The sequence below is a fragment of the Calliopsis andreniformis genome, chromosome 9, assembly GCF_051401765.1.
Source record: "Calliopsis andreniformis isolate RMS-2024a chromosome 9, iyCalAndr_principal, whole genome shotgun sequence".
NCBI classification, from domain to species: domain Eukaryota; kingdom Metazoa; phylum Arthropoda; class Insecta; order Hymenoptera; family Andrenidae; genus Calliopsis; species Calliopsis andreniformis.
The window spans coordinates 5,905,845-5,924,014 of record NC_135070.1 but is presented as its reverse complement, the minus strand read 5'-3'; the positions used below and the strand labels follow the sequence as shown (position 1 = coordinate 5,924,014).

The 18,170-nt window shown below is 40.8% G+C and overlaps 1 protein-coding gene across 2 annotated transcripts in view; it reads right to left on the bottom strand.

Moving 5' to 3' along the window:
• The window catches only part of Dop1r2 (dopamine receptor 2), a 72,170-nt gene that overhangs the window by 34,647 nt on the left and 19,353 nt on the right, over positions 1-18,170 (bottom strand). For both annotated transcript variants that reach the window (XM_076383997.1, XM_076383998.1), the window contains exon 2: positions 12,229-13,648. In XM_076383997.1, the coding sequence (XP_076240112.1) occupies positions 12,229-13,427 (1,199 nt within the window). In that variant the 5' untranslated portion in view covers positions 13,428-13,648. The remainder of the gene's footprint in view (positions 1-12,228; positions 13,649-18,170) is intronic.

Here is an 18,170-nt window from a genome sequence, read left to right as displayed (position 1 = left end):
CGTCAGAAAGCAAGGTTCAACGTCCACGCGGAAGAAAGGGGCAAATTTTGCGAGTGGCGTAATCTCGAAGGATAACGTCGTCTTAATCCACGTCTGAAAAGACTATCTTGGAACTTTTATTTCTCCGTCTCTTTGTCCACGTGTAGAATACGACATTCGCCGGAGAATAGCAGATTTTCTGCCAGAATACATTCTCGCCAGGCTTTCATGTCACTAAAGGAATTATTAAAAATTTTACGAGTTCCTTGTACGACGATTGCATAGGTTCCACCTAGCGAGCCGACCTTTTTCACGTAAAGTCAATGGCGCGCAACCATTATATTGTACGCTTTTGATCCGATTTCCGATGGGACGAAACGATACAGAGCACAATCTGTACACAGCACCGTGGGCTGCGGCGAATAAAGCGCGGTCAAATCGAGAGCAGTATCAAGTTAATCGAGCTAGACTCGCATACCGAAACGGTGCTTAAATCTGCTTTGCTCGATTAGCACGCAATTAATGCCAACAGCGTCCCGTGAATGGCCCTGTCGAGTCATGGAGAACCAGTTGGGCAAATGTTAACTCACGTATTGTTGGAAAAGTAACGATAGAATTTCGAGTACTATACTTCATTTATTACTAGATTGCTTATACAAATTTCTATTTTCATAAACACAATTGGAGAAGTGGAACCTAATTAAGAATTTATTTCACTGTATAGAACTTTCGATATTTTGTAAAGTTTGGCATGTCATATGAAAACTGTACATAAATACGTAAAGATTCGCAATCTATTACCATACTTAATGATTAGAATTTCAAGTACTATAGTTAATAATTTTTCAAGCGATTCAGTTTGTAGACAATTTTTCATATGAACTTGATTTAATTTTGGTTTTCATAATCTACCTTGGTCACAAAGAGATAACATATTTCAACTTGTAAGTGATTTACATAGTCATAGGATTCTGAGGTTCAGAGAACTCCAAGTCTCCAGTGAAAGCAGCAGAAGCTTATCACGTCGCAAAGTGTTTGCGAATTAAACTTTGCATTAGGATCCAGTGGCAGGGTCTTGAATAGCACATACTTTAGAACATGTAAATTCTTCTATGTACGAAATGGGCTACATTTAGACAGAAATAATGGTAATGACTACTACGTTTACGTAATTACACATTTGTCGCTGATTCCTTCATCTCGATTTCAATGAGCGCATAAAACTTCATGCCTGTAGCCATGCACATAAAACAATGACCAGCTACTTAAGATCATTTCACGATCTCGTAAACCAAGGAAACTTTTTTATCGTAAACTCATCCTATGTTAACTCTGTAAGCCGCCATTCCACGCAGCGCAGCATTAAAGCAATGTTGTTACTTTGCACGTAACAAATATCCTTAACGTTTCCACTGTACAGCAACTAGCTGTGGCTACCTCAATGGCTTCCACAACCTGTGCGATTCGTCTTGTCTTACGTCTGATTTTCCAACCATAATTGAACATACATAGCTTGAATAAATAACGTTTTAGTCGAGTAAATTCCTTTCGAATAAGTTCTGCTTCAAATAATACTCGTACAAAAATAACGACTAAAATTAAGTATATAATAGTGTTATACTAATAACTCAAGAACAATTATTTCATAAATTATGTCATTATAAGAGCAAATGACCGATATGCAGTCTCTTTATGAATTCCCCAAAGTGCAGTCAAAAGAGGAAAAAGCAATATGTAGGTAGAAGTCCAGTCCGCGCTCGTATTACCTCACTAGATTGCCACCTCGCCTCTATACAGGGTGTCCCACATAAGGTGGCGGAGCCGAAAAGGGGAGATTCCTGAGGTGATTCTAAACAACCTTTTCCTTTACAAAAATGTTCTCTGAAGTTTTGTTAACGAGTTATTAACGAAAAACATCGACCAATCAGAAAGCGCGGATAGCGAGCGCTCGGCCGACCAGCGACAGGGCACAAGCTACGCGGAGCGTCTGCTATTCACCGTGCTCGAGGCTTGTACAAGAAACTCAAAATGTTTACGTCAATGCTCAATTTCTTCTAAAGTATTGGATGAAAAATTATGAAAAAAATTAAGACCACGTTAACTATTGAGACATATATTATAGAATTTTTTCAAATTTTTAAATTAATTATCTAAGTTGTAAAAAATAAAAAACGAGAAGAAAGAATTTTAAAATGCTGATTTAGTAAAGTAATACCATAGTAAAAAAAATAAAAAGCAATGTTTTCGTAGATCCTACGGATTGTACGTTATTTTACTGTGTATTAAAACATTGAAAACTCTACAAGAATATTTATTTCACAATGAATGAACAAAAATTGGACGTATTAGTTGCTGTAATCGGTAAAAAGTATGGAAACATTGATTTTTATTTTTTTAATTACGACGGACCAAAGCAAAAAACGTTTAAATGAATTGAGATTAATAATATGACTATAGTAATATGAGCAATTACTATCGGTAAAACTCACCCATTCGGAGAAGAATTCACCTGCTGCCTGAACACTTGCTCCATTGGGTCACTGTGCCAATCCCGATCACTGAGGGATGATGCCCAGGTAGCGTTGATCGCAGGTACAACAGCACGAGAAACCACTTTGCATTTACAATACTTCGCGGTCACTAACACTGATCACTTCACTAAACGAGCACTTAACCTTTTAATGACCGACAACCGATTACTTTGAAACATTCTGCGGCATTCCGTAAATAAAAACAAGATGTTACACACTTCAGCGGCGAAATTACGATCGATACTAACGATTTTTTCCGAAGTTTCTTTCCTTGTGCCCTCGCATCCCTCCAGCACGACTTCTCAGGGTGTAGCTTCGTCAAAATACTCGAATTTGATTTGCTAGCTGACACCAACAAGGTTGGATCTTCCTCGGTTACTTTTTTTAGTGGAGGTGGTAGTCTCTCCTTCGAGTCGAAAAAGTCACAAGCAAATTCATGGGGAAAAGCAAAGGCATATCGGATTAGCATAGGAGACCGTAACGAGTGTCTCGCAGATGTGGCCGTTTATGATCACAGGTATTGCCTTGCCTAGTTCGAAGGAGCCATCGGTACCCGAGACCGAAGGCCGCGAGGGTTGCGTCGCGCTTACCATGGAAGACCTTTCGATGCATTCGGATGGATGAAATATGGAATTGCCCGTTGTTAAAAAGCGAGTTGGGGAAACTCTTTTGCCCTTAAACATTTGGTCAACGAATGTCTGGCAGAGACTAATTCGTCACTACATCGGGGGTTAAATACATCAATTGTATTCGAATCCCTTTAACTATTTCCGAGTCTGCGTCTTGCGACCGAGCCTTGCTTTTTATTACGCTGCACATGTAGTGACCGTACATTTATTCTTATTGTTTGCCCTGCTATCTTTCAAAATATTTTTATGAAACAAAATCGAAAAAATAAACAGATATTCGTTGAAATATTCCGAAGGAAAAAAAGTATTGCCATTGTATTGAATTTAATTTCCAAGTGGTTTATAAAGAAGGTCCTGAGTTTACATGTACCTAAATGCATTTACGTGTATGTAAAAGATCCGTCAAATCTTTAATACATGGGTAAGCCTCCCCTATAGGTCGAAAAGGTTTACCAAAATTGGGGAAGAGAGAAACAAACATCGGATGATCACTGTGTGTGTGCCGTAATAAAATGCATGCAAGAATGAGAATACAATTGCCGTATTTTCTCCTCATCGACGAGTTTGTCTGTCTATCCGAGACATCCGTTGACCAAATGTTTAACGTTCAGAAGCTTTCCCCAACTGGCGTTTTAACAACGGGCAATTCCATATTTCATCCGTCCGAATGCATTAAAAGGACTTCCATGGTAAACGCGACGCGACCCTTGCAGTCTCCAGTCTCGGGTATCGATGGCTCCTACGAACTTGCTGGGCAATACCTGTGATCATAAACGGCCACATCTGCGAGACACTCGTTACGGCCTTCGTTTTTCCCCATGAATTTCCTTGTGACTTTTTCGACCCGAAGAAGAGACTACCACCTCCACTAAAAAAAGTAACCGAAGAAGATCCAACCTCGTTGGTGTCAACTAACAAATCAAATTCGACTATTTCGACGAAGCTACACCCCGAGAAGTCGCGCTGGAGGGATACGAGGGCACGAGGAAAGAGACTTCGGAAAAAATCGTTAGTATCGATCGTAATTTCGCCGCTGAAGTGTGTAACATCTTGTTTTTATTTATGGAATCCCGCAGAACGTTTCAAAATAGTCGATTGTCGTTTAAAAGGTCATTAAAAGGTCAAGTGCTCGGTTAGTGAAGTGATTATTGTTAGTGACCGCATAATGTTGTAAATGCAAGGTGTCTTTTTGTGGTCTTGGATACCTGCGATCAGCGCTACCTGGCCATCATCCCCCAATGATCGGGATCGGCACAACGACCTAATGGAGCAAGTGTTCAAGCAGCAGGTGAATTCCTCTCCGAATGGGTGAGTTTTACCGATAGTAATTACTCGTATTACTAGAGTCATATTATTAATCTCAATTTATTTAAACATGTTTTTCCTTGGTCCGTCATAACTAAAAAAATAAAAATCAATGTTTCCGTACTTTTTACCGATTACAGCAACTAATACTTCCAATTTTCGTTCATTCATTATGAAATAAGTATTATTGTACAGTTTTCAATGTTTTGATACACAGTAAAATAACGTACAATCCGTAGGAACTACAAAAACATTGCTTTTTATTTTTTTACTATAGCATTACTTTATTAAATCGGCATTTTGAAACTCTTTTTCCTCGTTTTTTATGTTTTACAACTTTGTTAATTATTTTAAAAATCTGGAAAAATTCTAAAATATTTGTCGCGATAGCTAACATGTTGCAGCATTTTTTGTTATAATTTTTCCACAAATAGTTTTAACAAAATTGGTCAGTATCCTTCTTGTCTCTCGTTTTTTATGTTTTACAATTTTGTTAATTAATTTAAAAATCTGAGAAAATTCCACAACATTTGTTGCGATAGCTAAGGTGTTCCTAATTTTTTTCATAATTTTTTGTCCAATAGTTTATGAGAAATCTACACTAACATTGTCTTTTATTTTTCTACAACTTGGCTAATAATTTAAAAATCTGAAAAAATTCCACAATATGTGTCGCGATAGTTAGCGTGTCCCTAATTTTTTTCATAATTTTCCATCCAATACTTTAGGAGGAATTTGGCAATAACGTGTAAAAGTCTTCAGTTTCTTGTACAAGCCTCGAGCACGGTGAGTAGCAGACGCTCCGCGTAGCTTGTGACCTGTCGCTGGTCGGCCGAGCGCTCGCTATTCGTGCTCTCTGATTGGTCGATGTTTTTCGTTAATAACTCGTTAACAAAGCTTCAGAGAACATTTTTGCAAAGGAAAAGGGTGTTTAGAATCACCCCAGGAATCTCCCCTTTTCGGCTCCGCCACCTTATGTGGGACACCCTGTAGACTCGCTCCTTAGTTCTCGTCCCATATCCTTTGAAGCCCTCAGCATAAAAAGGACCATCGCGAAGAAGCCACTTCGTTACTCGCAACGAGCTCGGAGCACGATCACAGTCTGTAACTCGGGTCTCGCGTATTTTACTAAAACGGACGTAGATAAAAGTTCTAGCGGCACAGTGCCGTGGAAAAATGATGTCGAAAGAAGAGTCGGGACGACGTTGGCCGGCAGACGGTCGTCCTTAAACCGCGCTGCCAGAAAAGTAATTTACCGTTCGTTGTTCCGCCCTTTATTCCACGTGACGTTCACGTTGCCCCGCGTTTTCGCGTGCACGGTGATTTATGTGACCAGTACAGCGCGCGCAGAAATGCAAAACGGATGAAAATGCGGCTGCTTTCGGCCGCGAATGGCTCTGACCGAGTCTGGCCGAGTCTGGTCGAGTCTGGGCCTCTGCCCACGTTTATAATCCCTGTTGCAACCGAACGGATTGAACGCGTTCGGTTCGCCGAGCGTTGCTTCTGTCAACGCATAGAACCATGTGTACTACTGGACACGGTCTGTGTGTAGTACGTATACAGAAAATCCACGAGCTCGGCTAAGCAAAGATAACTGCCCAAGTGTGATGTTATACTGAGCAAAAGATAATCATTCAAAATGACTGACACATCAGACGCTTAGACGCTACTGGACGCTACCGACCCTCGAAATCCACGTGAAGCTACGAGCAGCTTGTGTGAAACTAGTTTTGGAATAATTGTTGGTAATGGTGGGAAAGTATTTTATTTTACAATCAGTAATTATGAATAAATAGTTTTTCTCTAGACATTTATGTATTGCTCTTATTACTTTTTCTGAACTGAAATAAATGGTAAGGAAATAATTACAAATTGAACATTATCAAGATCTGAATTAAACTTTCAATAGATTTTGCGAAATTATAATTTCCAGAATATAACATATTTCATATTTAATCAATTCAATATGTTTTCTGAAATTTAAACATTTTCACATTCTCATTGATGTTGAACAGTAAACCAGTTGAACATGTTCAGAATATTGGTGTGTCACTCTTTCGAAATTGTAGATATGTCATACTAGCATGGCTTATATATCTTGCCCATGTGTCACGTTGCGTAGATGATTCTACCTTTGCCTAAAGGAAGTTATCTGAAGCCATGTCCATAATTATATTGTATGGTCTAAGTGTCAATGGCCAACTCTCTATTATTTCTGACCTTCTCTGTGTCGCAGGTGGAGAGGAGAGAAATCGAAGAAAATTGGTTCCCGTTCGAAGCCTTGACTCGCTGCGGAGTGGTTCGCGTGACAGGGTGAGTCTTGAATCTATTACGTCCCGTTTTGCAATTATAGGCGACGCGTCGAGTAGAGTTCCGTTGCACGGAACAGAAAGAAGAAAGTCTTGAGATCGATCCGAACGGTATCACGGAATTGGCTTCACAGAGGGAAATTCGCGCACGTGCACGCGTATTTACGAGCGTAATTTAAGGGACGATCATCCCATTATGCGTCTCGTTGTAGATAAGTAGTATTTGGTCGATAGTTCATACAGAAAGCGTATTGGCTCACTGCTATCGGGGATCAGCGTTCAATGGACCAGAGAATTTCGAGATACTACAGTGTAGTCTTCCTACAGTTCTAGCCGCGCAATTTCTCCTCGATACTTTCTAAAATTGTGAAGCCTTGTTTAGCTTAGTCAAGTTACTGAAACTCAAGCAGCTTGAGTGTAAATGATTTGAAGCAACTTGACCAATGTGAACCTATTATTTTACTTGACTTGAAACATCTTTTCAAGTTTCTATTTTGTCTAGGTACGTTCAGACTAATCAAGTTACTTGAATTCAAGTGGCTTGAATGCAAGTGTTTCAGGGCAATATGACCAATGTAAACGTATTATATTACTTGACTTGAAATATGCTTTCAAATTTCAAATGTAGTTCACGTTTTTTCAACTTCTTTTTGTCACGAAACACACATTGATTGACGTATACGTTGATTGAACATGTGTACGTTAAGGAAGCTGTCACAAGTGCATGTATTCTTTGAAAAATATCTAACCAAATAACCAGGATGTGAAGAAATTTAGTATTCAGAAATTTCAAATCATTTAGTACGAAGTATCTTCGATGGATTCTCGAAAAATTTTGGTGAAAGGAACTAAAAGAGTTAAAGCAAAGTTTCTCAACCTTTTCAACATCGGTCATCTCTTTCTTTGTTTTATTCACGTGTTCTTTTTCTCTTCGTCGCCTAAGGGACTATATCGCTCCCGTTGAGAAACCTTGAGTCAGAGGAGGTTTACTCTGATTCACAAAAATGTACAAGGTGATACAGAAGGTCCACATTTTGCTTACTTTAATCTCTAAATTTTTGAATTTCCTCAATATGAGACGACGTATCAATCACTTCGTAGTGATGTAAACTTAAAAAAAATTGTTTCCTCGTCTCATACCGCCGACACGGCATCTCGATTATCCTGTAATTCTGAATCACTCTGTATATTTCCCCTGACTCAAGGTGCACTCCACTGCACCAGCAAATAATTAGATCGTATCGATGCAGTGGTAATAGAAATTTAATTCGAAATTGAATGCAGGCTTTTCATGACATTCTGTAATTGTTTAGGATTCAATTTACTGATAAGGAAGGAAACAGAATTTTGGAGCTTTAATACCAACGTGCAACAGAGCATACCATTGCAAAAGAATACTCGTCCTTCCTCCACTTTCAGTAAAATTCAATTATTATTAAAATTGACAACTGCATGAAAGAATGCTCATGTTACTGGAATTTTATCGAAATGGGGTAAGAACAAGCATTTGCTCGCTTGGTTTAAACGCACTAACAAGGAGAGCCCACGGGCATGGAAATCGCTTTCAAGATAAGACTGGGTATAATTTGTAGTATAGACATAGCGTATTAAGAGTCTCATACCGTTCATTAAAACGAACTTTTGTTCTCGAAAAATTTCACTCTAAAGTTTTATTAAAAATATAGGCAATGTTGTGCATAAACACTGTGGTTATAACATCACGTATACCTACATATATTTTTTGAAGAAGACCTACTTGGAGAATTCCATATAACTATTGGGATAGTACATATCGTACAAATATGAAAAACATAAATTCTTGCAACACTTCGGAATGTAATTGTCTATTTACTGTACCGTATGGCATCTTAAGCGTCCAGGTGTTGGGACATTTACCTTACTACAAATTATACCCAGTCTTATTCTAACACGATTTCCACGCTCATAGACTCTTCTTGTAAGACACTTAACCAATCGCAATTCTCTAAGCGTTCTTAATTACCCATTATCTATTATTCTCATTCATCAACATCTACGCCTATCGAACGTAACTCGTTTTCGAACGCATTACCGCGATACACGGATGCGAAGCTGCACGGATCTTCTTAACGAAGGGAGTATGGTTGAGGCCTTTCAGACCTTTGTGCACGATTAATTTACACAGCGACGACTATTTGCATAGAAGTTCTCGCACACCTCGACGTTCCATTTATCCGGGAATTGTTCGCCCGTTAAGAGACCATCGACGTCTTCCTCTGTATTATCGAATGCAGCGTTTCTCCGCGACGCGCAAAATTCGCAACGACGTCAGTTCCAAGAACCTGCCAGATTATTGCGCTACGCCGATTCCTTCCCCCGCGGAAGAATTGATGTTCCGCGTAAACTGTTCTCGAAGCTTCGCGTCGCTCCCAGTCATTCCGCCAACCGTAGCATCCAAGGCACGAATGTTTCATCCATAAATTTCGTCTCGATCCCGCATAAACGTTCCCCCTGCATCTTATCGTCGATATATTCGTTGCTTTTTATCGTACGTATCTTTCGTTGCGTCTGCCACTGCTCTGTCCATTCTGGTTTTTTCGTCACTGTAGCCGTAAGTTTTATTTACCGTTTGCTCGTCGAATATGTTCATGAAAATTTGACTTGAGCTACTCGATATGATGCCATGTATGGGGAGCACTTGGCTAAAGGAACAGCTCGAGGAAAGGGCAATTACGTGCACTGGCTGGATCATAGTTGGTGTGAGGAACTTTAGTACCTAATATTCAGACTGTTTGAAAGGCTATTAAACGTGAACGTCTATTGTTAAAAATTTTATTGCTGTTAGAGAGAAATCAAAACCTTGATATTGAGAAGAATTCTACATAGATGAGGCTTTCTCCATTCTGAATTAGTTTTATGCGTTTAAAGTAGAATGTAACGTAGAATGTAAAGTAGAATGAAATAGAAAAATCGAATAGCATCATTCTTAAACTATATTAAGAATCAGGGGATAGAAAGATAAAATTAACCAATGAAATCATAGATCACAGTTCTATAATGACGTATTCATGTAATGAAATATTCAAAAAATATGATCGACCGTCCTTCAGTACTGCCTTCTATTATTTATAGTATCAGGTTCACAACGCTAACAACAAACTCAATCAGGGTCGCCATAGAAGAGACCACTCCAGCAACCTATCAATTAGGACCACGCAATATAATTAACAATAACAGTTAACATCAACTATTTATTTATTGTGAAAACGTTCTACCCCTTTTGCACCCATCGTCTCGCCAATGGCTGCGCGTTTGCAACCAGAGGTCGGCGGCAGGTCACAGTTCGTGAAGTCATAGGGAAAGTTGGAAAGTGCTTTTTCAGTAACGTACGAACACAAGATTGAGACAAACACATCGTATACGGGCCATCGAGTTAATGTCCTTGTTATTCCTCGTACTCCATTTCTTCTTCTCCCCAATTTTTACCGAGACTTTCGTCTGTTTCACTTAGGCTTTCTACTTTTCCCAGTATATAGGTATCGCGGTTATTTATCGGCGAACGTTGTCGTCATTTTTCACCGAGCATTCCAGCAGCCTGCCCCTGGGCTTGTCGAGGCCGCTGTCTGCCACTCGCTTTCAGGGCGAGAGGACTTTCTGAAAAATCAGTTGGTAGGTGTCCCATCTCCCCTCGGCGCTAGAGAGTCCGAGATTGATGAAACGAGTCGGGCTAGATCGATCTTGCGATAAGGTTCCATTGGCCCAGATAGAAGAATTTAAAACGTCCAAGTCCGGACACCTACGTGCGCTCTACGATAACTGGGGTTTAATTAAAGGGACAACGAAACTCGTTAGAATAACATAAATTCATTCCCGTCGGAGTTTTCACGTTCCACTTTGCTCCTCTGACTTCGTGGACGCGTGCATCAACGCGTAATTAAATCGCGTTATTTACATGCCTTCCGCTTTCTCTTCTACCTCCGCCGACGATTATTCGGTGCATCCATTCGCGAAACTCGGCCGACCGAGGCGACGGAAGCTCGACAATGATTTGTCGCTGCTAGTTGAACGCGTCGAAACAAAAGTAATAAGGCTCTCTGGTTGGTAGCATAGAGAGGAAGCTTCTTGTTCGATTGGAGACAGCTATTCGTGGATTTATATAGTCTTTTCAAGTGGATGCTTCCTTTTCTGGAAATCTGTTTCTGCTTTATGTGCTTGTGGAAATTGATCTTTAGAACGTAGAGTTATACTTCGTTCCAAAAATTAGAAGTACCTACTATTATTGATATCGATTCAGATTTCGGAAGGTAGATCATGGCACTGGTCGAACGAAAGTTCTATTTTTTAATTTTTCAATTCTTCAAATTTTTAAACATCTTTCAACTTTCAAATTTTCAAATTTTTAAATATTTATTTAAAATTTCAAATTTTTAAATATTCAAATTCTTCAATTCTATTGAAGTAGCTATATTCTTTGCGTATCCTTTATCGTAAACATTGAAGTAGAGTGATCCTAACAATTCACAGCTAATACCCAGAATCCAAATTATACCAGCATACATAAAAGAGTAGCGATATTAAAGTCCATCCTGACCACCACTATTCATCACTGAGACATTGTACATTTTTAGTAGCTTCCACCCACAAGAGTCTCTATTCATAAACCGCAACTCACAGTGATATCTAAACTCCTCTTCTTTCACTTATCACGAATCTCCGACAGCAGTAATATATATCTGTCTGCATAACAATTTGCTCATATTTCCCCAGCACCTATAACTTAAAAATTCGACCAATTTTTTCTCTACTTCTGGAGCCATTCCTCACTCTCCCTACCGTAAGGAAATTTCCACCGAGTGATTCAACTTCCTAACTAGTCAGACGCATTTACGCGATCCCCTTAACGGTTCATACGCTCAGTCATTATTCCGTCACGTTCCACGATAGTTTTCCGTGTTTACGATACCATTAACGGTAGTGTTGCATGGAGAAGTGCCTGCAGTATCTAGACACTAGACTAGCCCTGTTAGTTAACGAGGAATCCGGCTCATCTTCCAGCGGAAGCCTTCTTCGTTCATAGACCTTTGCCAAAATTGGTAGCAGTTTCCTCTAACAGGTTTCCTCATCGTTAAGCTTCCTAACATTTCGCCAAAAGTGTTCCATCGCGAAAACTTCCTAACAACATTTAGAAATCGATGATAGTTCCGTGACACGATTCCTTAACGTTACGTCTTCACATTGAAGACGTAAATAAGAACCTCTATTCTGACTACAATGACGTGGCGAGTGTTTCTTATGTTTCTTTCATATATAGCTCTGAACGGAAACAGGCAACAAGTAGCAACTTTAGTTTCTGGTAACAAAAACGCGAAGAAACAGTTCTCAACTTTAATTACGACTTTTTCAAGAACCAAGAAATCTCAACAGGAAGTTCCCCCTTGAACAGTCCATGGAGAACGGAATTTGAACAGAAGTTTCCCAGAAGCGATTAGTACTCACCTTCGAAAGTCTCTGCTCCAGCAGGCGTATATAACCGGATTCATCCCACTGTTGATCCAACCGAGCCACGTGACAGCGGCGAACACGATCTCCTCCTGCCAGATGCATTGGGAGCAGAAGCCCGACCACAGGTTGACCACGAAAAAGGGCAGCCAGCAAACGATAAAGACCCCCATGACGATCCCGAGGGTCTTAGCCGCCTTTTTCTCCTTGGCGAACTTGGCCAGTTTACGCGACAGGGAGAAGTTCTTACCCAGGTGCTGTTTATTGATCCTCGCGGAGGGCACCCTGGTTAGACAGTTATTGTGCATGGCCGTCAGGGGCTCCTCGAGATCCTGTAGATCCTCGGGCGTGCTCGAGGCGGTGCGAAACAGATGCCTGGCGTCGGTGTTCGTTCCGCCCCCTCGATGTATCCTCAGCGTGAGTTCGAGTTCGCCGGAGGCCATTATAACTTGCTTGGTGCCGAGCTTCAGGCTCCTCGTCTGGATCACGGCCGCTCTGTAGATCTTGTAGTACGTAAAGACCATGACGAACAAGGGCACGTAGAAGCTGATGGTCGAGGAGAAGATCAGATAGCCCAGGTGTTCGGTGAACGGACACTTGTCCTCTGGGACCTCCTCTGTCCTCACCGCCCTCCACCAAGCGATGGCGGGGAACGAGATCGCGCTGGAGCAGATCCAGACGATGGCGATCAAAATGGTGGCCCGTCTCCTGCTCATTCTGCTGGGGTAAGTGAACGGGTCCGTGATCGCCCAGTAACGATCCAGGCTGATCACGCAGAGATTGAGGATCGACGCCGTCGAGAAGAGAACGTCTAATGATCTCCAGACGTCGCACCAGTCGGTGGTGAACAGCCAGCGGTTCTCCAGCACCTCGTAGATCGCGCTGAATGGCATCACCACTAGACCGACCAGACAGTCCGCGAATGCCAGCGACGTCACGAAGTAATTCGTCGCTGTGTGAAGGTATCTCTCTCTGACGACTGCCAGAATCACTAGCATGTTACCGAACACGGTGGCCACTGAGAAGAGGAACAGAAGTATCGCTAGACCGGCCCTGTCGGTCGCTAGATTCCACAGGTCGTCGTAGCTATTGTTCTGCCCTGGGTAACTGGTGCTGTAGAAGCTCCTGTTCAAGTGTTTACTCGGCACGTTTACCTCTTCGTCCGATCCGAGCAAGTAGACCGCGCTTTCGTTCATTTTTCGTGCGAAGAACGCCCCGTGCCGAGCCTCGCGTCCCCTCAGTCCCAGCACCCACGCATCAGGTCGACGAACCGTCGACGATGCCTTTCCTCCGACCGATTTCCGTCTGCCCTCTCATTTTCTTCTTGCTTCTGATCCTCCGAGCGGACTAACGTCGAAGAAGGATGCCTCCTGAGGAACGATTACTGGGGCTGTGAGCGTGCTCCGCTGCTGAGGATCTGAAACGAGAGTTTTGGACAAGTGAGGGTACGTTGACGTTAAGAAGAAAAATAACTTGGGGAGACTTATTCTTTGAGTGCATTTTGTTTGTAATAAACTGGATGATACGTTTGCTGGAGCTGAGTTTTATTGGTGTGTAGTGTAATTCGTGTGATTGGTGAGAGCGAAATGAAGTATCATACGTATGAGTTGATCTGAACGTATTGCGAGGAAACTGGTCGAAAAGTGATAGACTCATTTTTTAGTGCGTTTGTAGTTTGTAGAATAGGATAGTATTTTCTCTTGAGGGTATATGGCAAGTAAATGACCTAATATTCGAACACTTACAATATCGTATAATCCAGAAAGTTGATAACCTAAATATACATGTCCTGACACATAAATGTACTATTTTATGATACTACTATTTGCTATTTTCAATTATTTTTTATTAGGTACCTACATTAGAATTTAAACTTAAAATTAAATAAAGTTAGAAATAGTATCCAAGTACCAGGACATGATCGATCATTGAGTCATTTAGCTTCCTTGAAAGTTTGAAAATTTGAGAAAAATACCTTGAAGTCTATGTCTATCGAGTAAATACTGTACTCTTAGAAAAATTCTTTCTGACCACACTTCACACGCCACGCCTTCATACTTTATGAAATTATCGATGTATTTACAAGTTGCATGGCCAGCGTGAAACGAACCAGCCGTACGCAGGAGTAATAAAAAATAATCTACGAAAGCAAAACACACAGTTGGTACTTTAATAACATAAATTATCTGAGACTGGAATCGAACGCGATACAGTAGGCACGAAGGGGTTGATGCGCAATGACTGGGGGTTGCCCATCGCTTCGCAAGAACGTACGTTCGAGCCTGCCATCGATGCAGACGCTTTAGCAACTTTTTGCCGATGTGTACGATACACCGTCGCTATATTTAGCAGGGAAAAGTGTGATAAAGAGGCGGGCGGTGGTTGCAGGGGGTTGTGTGATTTCGTGGCCAGACCGGAGCGTGGAAACAGGATCGGCTTTCATCCGTGACCTGGGAGAATGTTTACCGCTGCTTGATCAAAGCGGTTTCGATCGTGCTGCGATCGATGGTGGGATGTAACGTAGCTCTCATACATGGCTTCGGATTTTGTCTCGTTCACACCCCTTCTGCGTCACCGTAGCCGTCGGCGTCGCGTACGTTGTCGTAACGCGTGTCAGGGCCGATAAACCTTGCACCTCAGCCGCGTATCGAACAACCTTAACGGCTCTTTTATGCCGAAAGCAAATCAGCCTCGTTTATTCCCGACCCTCGATATTTCATAGCAACCGCTCTATTGGAACTATTCTTCCTTCCATTACACTTATTTTTCGCCCGGCTGGAACGTGCTGCCGTGTTACGAAGCTTTATTAAGCTTAAACAATTGACTGGAATTCAAAAGGGAGCCTTTTTCCTGTGTACAGAACACTGTTGGCGGAATGTTTGGTACGAGTTGGGAGAATTAACCCTTTGTATTCCGAACACGCCTCACAGGCACTCTGAAGATTGTTCTGGCGCCAGTGTTTACTGATATGATTCTTTTATGTGTAGTGAACACTCTTGCCACCTTCTGTTAACTTTACCCTTTATTACTCACACTTTATTACTGTTAATGTCTATAATGTCTAATGATTCCTTTCAAATTCTCCAGCTTTTAAATGTTCAGAGTTCTAAATTCGTTGATGTTGGGCCCACATCAATAATCTTAATTCAACTATCAACTAAAAATAATTGTCACACGTAACTATATGTTAAAGTATCCATCCATCGAAGTAACTCAACCCTTTTAAACTAGACGAACCGAATGGATCCAAACAACCCCTCTACAACTTTTCAAAAAAGTTGGTGAACTTTCAAGAGACATCACATCTGTACATGAAAAAGATTGTAGTACTAGAAGAACAAGTACCCTATAGAATTTTGTCAAGAGAGCAAGCACCAAGAACATCATAACATCTGTGGTGAACTCTGTGAAAAGTAAATTTTTGTCTCTCTAGTGTTACTAACACCTTGTCAATTCTGCTCGTCATTTCGCTATCTCAAGATTCACAGCGCATCATATAATTCCTTCCCAAAACCGAAGGCAACACAGCCGCCAGATAGTGGTCAACAAGTCGGGGTTAATTCAGTGGGTTGGCAAAGCGTTAAATAACCTCACCTCTCCCAGGGGGAGGATTAACCCAAACAGTTGGTGCATTTCGCCAAGGTTTCCAGAGAGTCGCGATAACCTTGTTCGCGTGTCAGAGGCACGCCATTAGCCTGGACGCGAGCATGGAACGCTACTGTGCGTGGCCCGCGACGATATTGCGGCTCGTTGTCGGTGCGCGAGCCCATTAGCGTTCGAATCGCTCGGCAGCGGGCCAGTTTGCACAAACTAACAGCTTCCAATTCACCGAATAAACATGTGTAACATCTAACCAAAATATTGCTCAAATAATGATTCGAGTAGAAAATAATATATCTCTCTATTCGGTAATTCGAAGGTTTAAATAACATGAATTATCTTTTTTTTTTAATGTCACAGAGTTGTCCCAAAGTAGTCCTAAAGTGTTTCACAGTTATCTCAAAGTGATAGCAAAGTGTCTCAAGGTTGTTCCAAAGTAAGTTCAAAACAGTCTCAGAATTTTTTTCTTCGTACTTTAAAATTTTTCATTAATCCAAGTTAATGGTTTCAATGTAAAGTTTCGGTCCTCTTTTTATAAAACATCAAAGCACTGTTGCATTAATTTTTATAATTTTTCCAAAGTTTTGCAAAATTTTTCTATACATAATATTTTGCCCATCTTTGTCACCATGTCACTTTACATATCACTGCTCCGTCTATTGGTATTCTGCAATGCCTGTAATGTCAGCGTGTGTGCTCACCAGGAAACGCTAGAAATCCCTGTTCTTTTCTCTTTGGTTTTTCTTTTTCGACTAGTGCGATTTATTCTCCGGCGAACGCGATCTTTTATCGCTTTTATAGATTTAGAGGATAACCGTGATCGATCACCCTTGTATCGGGAGTGCAGGCCAGCTCTGCCGTGAAAAAGAGGGTTACTCTCTCCATTAGAAGCGAAACCCACCGTCACTTGCGCTCTTCTCGCTCGTCTTTCTTATCCGTTCAGCGTCACCTCGATCACTCGAACGATCAAATCTCGATTCTCGCCATTGACTCTAACCGAGCACTTTCCGCGCGAGGGATCTAGGACAGAAGAGATCGATCAATTGGGGGATTGGTCGTGTGATCCAGAGAATGGGATCCTCCCGAGGATCTTGTCTCTTAAGCCTTGTACACTATTCAAATAACTATCACATAGGGATACAGTACCTATAGTATATCGTTATAAGGTTGTTGTTGATATAGGTATTGTAGGTATATGCACTATATTTGATATAAGTTTTGTTTATTATATACTGTCACAAATATTTTTGGTAAGATCACGTTGGAATATTAATATATCTAAATGTATTAACACGTTCGTTACTGATCTATATTTTTTTATATTATTTAGCTGATCAATTCCACGTTTTGTAAAATTCTTAACTTTATCGTCAAAACACTCAAGTTTAATATAATTGTACATATCTACTCAGATTCAGCGAATTGCATACCTACTGTATAAATTGAATTATTATAAAGAAAAGGTTCGAAAGAAACATTAAGTTTTGAGTCAGATTGAGCTGACAGTGTACAAGGGTTGAAAAAGGATTTATCAAGTCATAAATTAGCCCTGCAGAAGTTGCTCTTCGAAGGATTTTTGAAAGTAACGGTCGGCAGGGTTCAAGAGCTCGTGAACTATGTTTCCAAAAGCGATCTGTAAATGTAGAAACTTGAAATTCTCTGGAAGTCCCTAAAGTAGTTACTTCACTCTGTTTTATGGTCGATACATAATGCCACTTGTTCCTGACGTTGCTCTTAACTCTGCTTCAGGCCAACCAAGAGAGCTTTCGCTCTTGGGACCCCAGTTACATAAGCCTACCCATAAGTCCTGATTTCGCGACGAGGTTGATCGATACGTTTACATTGGCGTTAACAAAATTGTTGTAATCGAGCTATCGGATCGCCCTCGACGGATCGCCAATTTTACTGCTCAACGTAAACATTTTTTGTAGCGCAAATAGACGCCTGAGTGATCGGACACACGGCGAGAATTCGGTAAACATCAGCCATCAAAGTGCCATGACCCTGTTTGCCAGAATACGTATCTTGATTTTATTCGTTAGTGCCAAAGCGCTAAAAGGTTCGCGATTAGAGGTGAAAATTTGCATGATGTGTAACGTGACCCCTACAATTTTTGTGTGATACTTTTATTGTGTCAGAGTTCACTAATCGAAGAATATAATCCTGTCCTTGGTTTATATACATTTTTATGGTGCTGGGGAAGCAATAAAGTTAACAGTCTTTAAATACTAAACAGTAGAAGAATATTTGATTATTTGAATATCTGAAGACTTGAAAATCTAGGGATTTGAAAATTTAGAAACTTCTAAAAATTAAGAATTTTCTATACTTTTAAATTG